Raw genomic sequence first — 10,819 nt, 5'->3', positions numbered from 1 at the left:
ATGTGTTAAGTGTGTAACCAGATAATGAATTCAAGAGCTGCAGGTGAGTAGGTTGGTTTGCCGGCCATGAGTACAACACAGTGGCAAGAGACGAGACCAGAGAGTGGCACAGGCCCCTGGGTAGTGCTGTACTTTTTAGGCTTTGCTGAGCCACCAGAACTCCATCCTTAGATAGCAGGGTGCCAAAGGAGTGATGAAACCCAAATTGTTTGGAAAGATCACCCGGTTGTTATATGGAGACAGTTTTGACTAGCCTCAGGAGATACTAAAGGCAGAGACTGGTAAAACACCCATTGGGGACTTCCCTGGTGGTCCAGACTCCATGCTTCCAATGCAGGGGATGCGAATCCAATCTCTAACCAGGGAACAAGCATCCCACAAGCCGTGTGGTGTGGCCAAAAAATTAAACAACAACAAAAAAAACACTCTGGTTAATTAGGGTCTAAACTAGAGAAGGGCTTCCATGGTAAATCAGATGGTAAAGAATCTGCCTGCAATGCAGGAGACCTGAGTTTGATACCTGGATCAGGAAGATCCTCTGGAGGAGGGCATAGCAACCCATTCCAGTATTCTTGCCTGGAGAATCCCATAGACAGAGGAGCCTGGCGGGCTACAGTCCATGGGATCTCAAAGAGTAGGACACAGGTGAGCGGCAACACTTTCAAACTAGAGAAATGGTGGAGAGGATGAAGATCAGAGCCATTGCCATTCAAAGGGTAGACTTACATTTTCGAGCTCTTGGCTGTCACCAAAGACTGGGTCTCCTGGACCAGACTGCTCAGCCCACCCCCCATCACCAGTGGACCCACAGAGCATCCCCAAGCACAGCTCCAGCCAGCCAACTCAAGGAGATGCTGCCTTAAAGGACTGTAGACCCACGTCAACCCAGTCTGCCTGTTGTTGAGAGTTAGTTGTTACCTTCTCAAGGTAGGCAGGAACTCTCACCCAGATTCTGGAACAGCTAAGGGGGAGGGAGATCACCATGGGCATCCAAAATCAGAAGTCATCAGTACAAAATAGTGTTTGTTTGCTTTTATTTATAAAATAAATGTCAGAGGAGGAAAGGGCCACCAAAATTCAATGCAGAGTATTATTCCCAGGTTCTGTTCCTCATTCTAAGGTAAAGACTTGGGTTCCATTGCTGCTTGATGCAGTGAGTAGAGTTCTTGACTGTGAATCCAGAGTTCCAGATCTTGCTCTAACTAGTGGCCTGAGAAGCCCCTTCCTCTCCCAGGCATCAGTCTCCTTGTCCCATGGATAAAGGAAGTAAGCCAGATATATTCACAGGCATCTCCAGGCATCAGTCTCCTTGTCCCACAGATAAAGGAAGTGAACCAGATATATTCACAGGTGTCTCCAGGAATCTGTGGTCTTTGTTCCTACTGATGATCCAGAGACTCTTCCATGCTGACCAGCAAGAGGCACCGGGGAGTGTGGTTAGGGCTCATGCATGCATGCTAAGTCGCTTCAGTCATGTCTGACTGTGTGTGATCCCATGGACTGTAGCCCACCAAGCTCCTCTGTCCATGGGTTTCGCCAGGCAAGACTACTGGAGTGGGTTGCCATGCCCTCCTCCAGGGGATCTTGCCGACCCTGGGATCAATCCACGTCTCTTGCGTCTAACCTGCAGTGGCAGGTGGGTTCTTTACCACTCGCGCCACCTGGGGCTCATGCTCTACCTTAATACCCAAAGAAAAGGAGCCCATCTGGGCGCAGAGTTCACTCATAATTAATTCAGTCACCCACTGCCATTCAAAAAGGGTGATACGTGGCCAGATGCCAGCCCCAGACCCACATATATACAAGAACTGGCCCTGGCCTCTCCAGAAATCAGAATTCTTGTCCTTGGGCCAGCCTCCCATTCTCCCAGAAGTGCCAAATCCTGCTCTGAGGATGATGGTCCTGGTGTCCATTCTGATCCTGACTTTGATGCTGGATGGGTCCCTTCACAGTTAGGTAACTTGTTTGTCTTTCATACTTTTCATGTCTCTCCATGGTCAAGCGCAGTTCACAAATTATTGTTTTTCATGTGTGCAGAGAGCATATCCTAGGGATCAGTAACTTGCTGAGCTCACTGAGCAGTATGTGGGTCTCCTGCCACCACTGCTTAATTGTTTGGGGGTTTTGTTGCTAAGAAAGCACTGCTTGGTCTTGTGGTTAAGTAAACCTGCTCTCTTGAGTGATCATTAACTTACAGGGGTCTCCCATATTCTACTTAAAATCCCCTAATGTGATTTAACTATTTACTTACCTGTTTTCTATCTTATTTTCTGTTGTTCCTCAGTCGCTCAGTAAGTAACTACTGGGGATGCAATGTTGTGCTAACATTTGTGCTCAGTCGTTCAACTGTGTTCAACTCTTTGCAACCCTATGGACAGCAGCCTGCTCAGCTCCTCAGTCCATGGTATTTTCCAGGTAAGAATACTGGAGGGGGTTGCCATTTCCTACTCCAGGAGATCTTCCAGACCCAGAGATCGAACCCTTGTCTCCTGCATCTTCTACATTGGCAGGCAATTTCTTTACCACTGAGCCACCTGGAAACCCACCTTACTTTCTACTTACTTCTAATAAGGCAAAGAAAGCACTCGAGGTCTAAAGCAAAATGAGGGAAGATTTGCTTTGTCTTACTACAGGTCTTGAAGACTAGTATAGTAGGACTTCTTGCCTCTGTGTCACTGAATAACAACCATCCTTCTGTCATGTGACTATATCTCAATGGGTTCAACCAAACATTCCTTTCCTTCCTTGCCTCCCCTACCTTTTCCTTCCCCTCCTCCCATATCCTTCCTTCCTTCCTTTCTTTCTCTCCTCCCTTTCTTTCTTATTGTGGTAAAATATACACAACATAAAACTGACCACATTGACCATTAGTAAGAGTAGAGTTCAGTGGCATTAAGTACATTTACATTTGCTGTGCAGCTGTCACCCATCACTCATCTGCAGAACTTTTTCATTTTACCAAACAAAAACTCTATACCCATTAAACAATAACTCTCCTTTCCTCCCTTCCCCCAGCCCCTAGCAACCACCATCCTACCTTTCTGTCTCTATGAAATTGATGATTCTAGGCTTCTCATATAAGTGGCATCATACAATATTGGTCCTTTTGTGTCTGGTTTATTTCGCTTAACATAATGCCTTCAAGATTCATCCATGTGGTAATATGTATCCAAATTTCCTTGCTTTGTAAGGCTGAATAATATTCCACTGTATGTGTATACCATTCACTTAGACATTTTTGGCTATTGTGAATAACACTGCTATGAGCCTTACTGTACAGATACCTGTTCAAGCCTCTGCTTTTTTTTGGACTATATATGCAGAAGTGGAATTGCTAGGTCATATGGTATTTTTTTTTTTTTTTATCCTTCATGAGACTTTAATTCTACCTGCAGTGTATGCTATAATATCATAATCCAATCAGGTAACCATTTAGACTTAAAATAAATTTTTTTTCATTTATTTTTATTAGTTGGAGGCTAATTACTTTACAACACTGTAGTGGTTTTTGCCATACATTGACATGAATCAGCCATGGATTCACACGTGTTCCCTATCCCGATCCCCCCTCCCGCCTCCCTCTCCATCCCATCCCCCGATCATATGGTAATTCTATGTTTAATTTTTTGATCCACTGCCATACTGTTTTCAACTGTGACTGCACCATTGTGCATCCCCACCAACCAGCAGTGAAAAGGGTTCTCTAAAATCACTGATTTCGTAACATTTTTCCTGATTACAGTCCAGGTTACTATAGAACATCTAGAAAATGTAAAACAAACAAACAAGCAAAAAAAAAAAACATAATATAAAACCCCCTTTATTCTAACTATCTAGTTCTACATTTGACCTCAAACATATTATTCCCCAACAGGAAGGGAAGGGAAGGGATGGTTTCCCTTGGGATGATTCTATTGAAATGCTGGAGCCTGTGATCCAAGAAAAGAGCTGAGGCCTGCCTTGCTTGATCTCATTGTCAGAGTCCCCATCCTGGCTGTCCCAGGACCCTAATCATTAATAGCGTTCAGGATGATATGGTTGGATGGCATCACCGACTTAATGGACATGAGTTTGAGCAAGGTTTGGGAGTTGGTGATAGACAGGGAAGACTGGCGTGCTGCAGTCCATGGGGTCTCAGAGAGTCGGACACGACTAAGCGACTGAACTGAACTGAACTGCGTTAACGCTCATTTCTGAGTCGCGTTCTTGGGGTGTTCGGGGTGACCCTAGTCTCAGGCGAGGCACGGAATAGTCACATTCTCCTTGGGTTTGTCTCCTAATCTTTAAAAGCCAATTTAGGATTAACAGAGCAAAACGTAAAATATTTGCGCAAAGTGATTCGTCTAGAGAAACGCGTTCCACACACGTATCGTCTACAACGTCAGAATTGGGCTTGCTTTTTTCGACCAGAAGCCGCGGGACTACTTGGGTCTAATCCGTCAAACCTGGGGCCTCTGCAAGAGAGCGGTGGGCAGGAGCAGTTCCCGCCTCCTTTCACTTCTTCAAGTCTCTATTGGCTGGTTCCTACCGTCAATCCGCCTCGTCTCTGCAGTCTCCTCCTATCACCGCCGCCGTTAGCCTCTCGGGCCTGTGCTCTCATTGGTCCTCCCTGCAGTCGCTCTATGCCAGAAGCGTTCCGAGGCAGCCACTGGGAGTCGCTGGATTCGGTTTTTAAAAAACGCGGCCAGTGAATAGGCGGCGGTGCGGGCAATTCGAACAGCACCCAGCCGGGGCACGCGGCCGGGTCGTCCCGGCCCTCCCAGCCTCAGTCCCCGGACCCAGAAGATCTAGAAGGAGCCGCGGGGCCGCAGCTCTGCGCGCCCGCCATGGGCCCGCGCCGGAGCCGCAAGCCCGAAACACCAAGGAGGCGCCCCGCGAGCCCGGCTCCCGCCGCCCGCCGGCCGGCCCCGTCCTTAGGTAACCCGCCACGATCCCCTTTCCTCCGAGCCGGCCTGCCTGCAGCCTGTCTGTGAGGTGGGTACGGACCCAGTCCGCGTGCCCATTTCACAGACGAAAAGCTGAGGCTCCTTGCTGATCTGGGATCGAGCCCATTCTCCCAATCCCGGTCCGTTGGCCTTCTTCTACAGGGGGTAAAGCAGCTCTGTCCAGCATCTGTACGGAAGCAAGGTCCAAAACCCGGAGGGGACTGAGGAAAGCAGTTTAGAGGAGAAAGGACTGGCTTAGACATTTCTGATACTAACAGCATGGATTGACTGCTTACCACTAACTAGGCATTATGTTAAACTCTTTATACGAAGTTACTCAACTTTATATTGTGCCCATTTTACAAATGGGACAACTGAGGCTCAGACAGACCTGCTAACTTGAGCAAGGTCACGCAGTCTGTTTCCGCAGACAGGATTTTTTAAAATCAGTGTTTGTGCTTTTTTCAGTCGCAAAATTATTGGCTACTTTTTGTGACAACTTCACAAAAGTTTTGTGACAACAACAGTTCTACTTTTAGAAGGTGCCTGTTTAGGTATTTGGGTTTGGGGGGGTGGGGTGTGATTTGATTTTTCCTTCAGTGAGTGTCTGTGTTGGGCCTTAACCGAAGTGCCCTAACTCAACCTGTTCTCTCACCTTATCCTCTTCCAGAGGTATGTGCCTGGAAAGAAGACTGGTCTGTGGTCCTCCGTTTCTGTGCTGTGGTCTGGTGGATGGGAGACCTAACCATCAGCAACCGCTTTACTTGTCTCCTGCTCCATAGCTAAGAGCAGAGAGAAGAAAGTATTATCGGTTATTTGTAGATGTTGCTATAGTGCATAGGGTTTTTTTTTCTTTCCGAAACATAAATAACCTTTGCAGCTAGCGAACTTGCTGAATTCTCTTGTGAATCTTAATAGTCTTTCAGTTGCTTTAATTGAAATTTTCAAGTGAGCTATTATATTATATGCAAATAATGACTTGAATCGTTTTTTCGTTTTTATACATTTTCTTTCTTATTTTATTGTTACTGAGGCCCTGAAACTAGTGTTGCCATGTGTCTGTTTCCCCCTCTTCCCAGTGACCCTTCAACTCTTTCCAGTCCGACTCCTCATATCCACTACCCCTGTGTCTAGTGCCTTCGAACTGCTCCTGTCAAGGTCACCAACTACTTTTGTGTTGCCAACTTTATTAGACATGCCTGTGTCCTTCTCTTACCCTGTCTTTCAGAAGCATTCGACACAGTGGGCCATTTCTTCCTCGAAACCTTCCATCCCCCTGACTCCGTGGTACCTACACTTTGTAATTTCTTCTCAGCGGTTAGTGCCTGTGCCATCTCTCTTGAGCAAGTTGATGTTGGACTTCCATGGTCTCCTTTTTCTTTCTTTCCCTTCCCCAGGGGGGCTCATCCCTCCTTTTGACTCCAGTAGGACTTAGACTCTGACAGCTCTCACATGTTTAGCTCCAGCCCGGGTCTCACCTCTGACCCCACATACCTATGTCCAAGTGCCTTTCTACCCAAGGACTTTGGGGTATGTCACACTAGTTCAGTTCAGTTCGGTAGCTCAGGCATGTCCGACGCTTTGCGACACCATGGACTGCAGCACGCCAGGCTTCCCTGTCCACCGCCAACTCCCAGAGCTTGCTTGTCTATAGAGTTGGTGATGCCATCCAACCATCTCATCCTCTCTCATCCCGTTCTCCTCCAGCCTTCAATCTTTCCCAGCATCAGGGTATTTTCCAATGAGTCAGTTCTTTGCCAAACACATCTAAAAGCAAACTTTTGCTTACTCTCCTCCTACCTCTTCATCCTCAGTTTCCCCCATTTCAGTAAATGGCACAATCTCCCACAGCCAGAAACCTGGAAGAGATTTTTCATCCTATGCCCCATGTCCATCCAATCCAAATGTAAATTCAGGTACTTCTACCACCACATTGCATCCTAATCATGCCACTTGTTGCCTTCTCTACTCCCACCAGCTCCGTCCAAGCCCCCACCCTAAGCCGGCTATGACATCACTTACACTCTTGTCCCTTTCCAGTACTTTCCTTACATAGGAGCAGGAGTGATCTTTAAATAAAAGTGTGTCATCTCTCCGTCCTGCTTAAAGCTCTTCCATGGCTTCCCGTTACATTAGGATTAAGGTAATGCATGAAAGAGTTGGCATTTAAATTAAGACCCTCAAAAGATCATCACTGAAGGTCAGTAGGACCCTGAAAGGATCATTTATTCATTCATTTAACAAATATTTATGTAGCACTGATCCACTGTTCTCCACTTGCTGAAGATGACCATAATGACTATGATAGACAAAAATCCCTGCTTTGGGGAGCCTGTTATCTACAGTCTACTATTTGGCTTCCCAGGTAGCGCTAGTGGTAAAAAATCTGCCTGCCAGTGCAGGAGATGCAAGAGACAGGGGTTCGATTCCTGGGTTGGGAAGATACCCCTGGAGGAGGGCGTGGCAACCCACTGCTGTATTCTTGCCTGGAGAATCCCATGGACAGAGGGGACTGGCAGGCTACAGTCCAGGGTGTTGCACAGAGTCGGACACAACCGAGCATGTATATTTGGCAGTTTGATGGCCAGATTGCAATGCACCACGTATTTTCCACTGCCTTTGACTATGACTCGACTCCTTTGCTCAGGCACGTCCTCCCGTTCACCTGCTCGCCGGAGATATAGAATCCTGAAGGAGATCCGAACTCTTCAGAAGACCACACACCTGCTGTTAAGAAAGACCCCCTTCTGCCGCCTGGTGAGCTCCAGGGAGCTTCCCGCCAACCCCTGTGCAGCCTCCTTTCTTTAAATTTCCCGGGCAGGCCCCAGTGGCCTAATGGATAAGGCACTGGCCTCCTAAATTTCCCGGGTGTTAGGTCCCTGTCATCTCTTGCCCAAATGGCAAGGGACCTCTTCTATTATCTAATCAGGGACACTTCAGCTCCTGAATACATGAGCCTGCTGAGGGCAACTTCTCATTCTTTATAAGTTCATTTCTAACCCCCACCACCTTTGAAACTATGCTGTTTGATTTTGTAAAAGGAACTCTCTCATCCAATCAGCCTCTCATCCCTTCTCCTGCCCTAAGAGATTGTCTCCTCCTCTCCCCCCACCACGACCAGGAGAGATGTGCCCATCTCTAACCTCCCTGGAGCTGACACCTAGTAAGGTGTTAGCTACTAGTTAGGTCCCAAGGGTAAGCACCAGGAAGGAATAACAGAAGTGAAGATTCATGGAGACTCACGGAGAGAGTCTATCTTCTTTTGAGCCTCCTTTTCCTCTCTACTCTTCCCCTTGCTCCCCATCCCCGCTCCTTCACAGGCAAGAGAAATATGTGTTCAATTCACTCGTGGTGTGGACTTCAATTGGCAAGCCCAGGCCCTGTTGGCCCTACAAGAGGTAAGGAGGGGGCCAGGGGCCAGTTGGGTGAGGGGTGAGAATGGGAGAAGGATGAGGCTGAATATCACCTCCTTGAAAAGAGCAACAGGGAACACCCCAAGTCTGGAGGCTGGATTCTGATTTGGTAGTAGTGGAATTCCCTGGCAAAGTTCAGTCTTGTGCTGTGAACAACCTTTCCTGTAGTCCTTTGAGCCCTTAGAGGCTGAGTTTTTAGCAGGTCTCTCAGCAAAAAGCAGCCCACGCCCCCTCATCGGTGTCAGTCTTTCTGCTTCTCTTTGTGTCCGCAGGCAGCAGAAGCATTTCTAGTTCATCTCTTCGAGGATGCCTATCTCCTCTCCTTACACGCCGGCCGCGTCACGCTCTTCCCAAAGGATGTGCAGCTGGCCCGGAGGATCCGAGGCATTCAGGAAGGGCTTGGCTGAGCTCTGGCCACCCGCCCGAGTCTCTGTAAGCGTTTCCTGCTCACCAGAGAGTGAGCGGACCTTGAGGGGAGAGCACTCAACTTCCCATCACCAGGGTGGGAGTTTCTCTGAAGGAAGCTTCCTTCTCCATCCTGACTCCTTTACTGCCTCCTCTCCTCTTTGTTCTCTAAGAAAGCTTTGACCTAGTTTTAACTTGAATGTTTGGGATTCTGTGGCTTGTGTCCTTTTGTACAAAGTTATTTTTCAGTTTTAATTTGGACTTCCCAGTAGCTCAAATGGCAAAGAGTCTGCCAGCCATTCAGGAGACCCGGGTTCAATCCCTGGGTCAGGAAGATCCTCTGGAGAAAGGAATGGCAATCCACTCCAGTATTCTTGCTTGGAGAACCCCATAGACAGAGAAGCCTGGAGATCTAGAATTCATGGGGTTACAAAGAGTCAGACACTACTGAGCAACTAACACACACTTATTTTTCAACTAAATAATGACCAGATAAACTGAATCTCTGACAGAGTTCATCCTCTCTGTTTTTCAAGGACCTGATGACCTTGTGGGGTTCTTTTAGGGTTGATTTTTTAATTGGAAGGTAATGGCCTTACAATGTTGTGTTGGTTTCTCTGGTATAACAACACGAATCAGCCATAATTATATGTATATATCCCCTCCCTCTTGAGCCTCCCTCTCCTCTAGGTCATCACACAGCACCAGGCTGGGCTCCGTATGTTATATAGCAGCTTCTCCCTAGCTAGTTAGCATTCACACATGATAGTGTATATGTGATGACCTCGTTTTGATTGAAAGAAAGTTATTTTTGAAAATGCCTTGTTAGTTAATATGATTCCTAAATTTCAGGGTTGATACCAGAGCCCCTGCCTGTAGCCAGGACCAGATCCACGGAATACAAGGTGTTGCCTGGACTTGCCCTCTTGGAGCAGAGCGTGCGAGTTGCTTTCGTAGTTAGTTTTTTTTTAGAAGAAGACTGCATGGCTTTCCTCTGTAACAGAGGTAATATTTGAGAGAATCAACACATTCCAGAAATCCTGAGAATAATTTTCAGATGAAGAGACTCTAAGGTTGACTTCACTTTGCAAATTATTCATGTGACTGATGATTTGGAAGACATCAGATTTTCTAGGTTATGGGCAAAAAGGATATTTACTGATTATTTTAAATCTTCTTGTACCATTTAAATTTTTTACCATATATATATTTACTTTTATTTAAAACATGATGGAAAAAATAAGAGAAGACCAGTCAGTTGCATGGAAGAGGCTGGCGCATCCACCGTACAAATCTCTGTCCTTCAGATTGACTTCATCATTAACAGCAGAAGCAAGTTCGTATGTGGACTATACCTGTCAACAGATTATACAGCTTTTCAAAAACTCAGTTGGGATGAAAATAGAAAATTGTTAAGGTTTGATGTTCTGGCTCCTTCTGGTAAATTCCTGCCAAAATCATTCAGAAATTCCAACTTGTAGAATTTATTTTATTCTTTACTTGCAAATCATAGAAGATGTATCATAATTTATACTTCAGAATTTTTCATTCCAGGATTTTAAAGAGCCTTTTCAATGTTTTTACAGGTATTTTTATAACTTCCTTGTGGAGAGATAATAGAAATAATTCTTAATGGAAAAAATTTGAAGAAGCAAAGTTACTGTTATACATAGATTATACTATGTTCTTTGTGTTAGCCTTAAATCCTTCATTTGGACACTTTGCCAACAGCCACAATTTAAACAAGAGAATTGAGGGGTGTATCTTTGCCTCCAGTGGAGTAGAGTATGAGCCCATAAAATCCCTGCCCTTCTCTTGTAACTGAAAGCAGTTTAAGAGACTTCCAGAGAAATAGGAAGTGCCATCCAAAGGCATTTAGATATTGTGTGTGATGAAAATGATTAGTGAGGGTGGATACTAATAATGATGCGTCAGCCAATTGAATTCAAACTAAAGGGAAGGACCAAGTTCTGTTGTTTGATAAATTTTAACCCTTTATAAAAACCTTTTCCTGTTCGACATCAACTCATTTTTATGTAAACATTGGAATAAAGCTTATCTATGAATACATTTAAA

The 10,819-nt window shown here is 45.9% G+C and overlaps 1 protein-coding gene across 1 annotated transcript; it reads left to right on the top strand.

Moving 5' to 3' along the window:
• Window positions 1-4,672: 4,672 nt before the first annotated feature.
• CENPA (centromere protein A) lies at window positions 4,673-10,819 on the top strand. The gene is made up of 5 exons (XM_043469144.1): window positions 4,673-4,917; window positions 7,573-7,682; window positions 8,246-8,323; window positions 8,611-8,770; window positions 9,596-10,819. The coding sequence occupies exons 1-4, from the start codon at window positions 4,827-4,829 to the stop codon at window positions 8,743-8,745; spliced, it is 414 nt and encodes a 137-aa protein (XP_043325079.1). The 5' UTR covers window positions 4,673-4,826; the 3' UTR covers window positions 8,746-8,770; window positions 9,596-10,819.

This window comes from Cervus canadensis, chromosome 5 (assembly GCF_019320065.1).
Source record: "Cervus canadensis isolate Bull #8, Minnesota chromosome 5, ASM1932006v1, whole genome shotgun sequence".
Lineage (NCBI taxonomy): Eukaryota > Metazoa > Chordata > Mammalia > Artiodactyla > Cervidae > Cervus > Cervus canadensis.
This window is presented reverse-complemented; position numbering and strand designations above follow the sequence as displayed.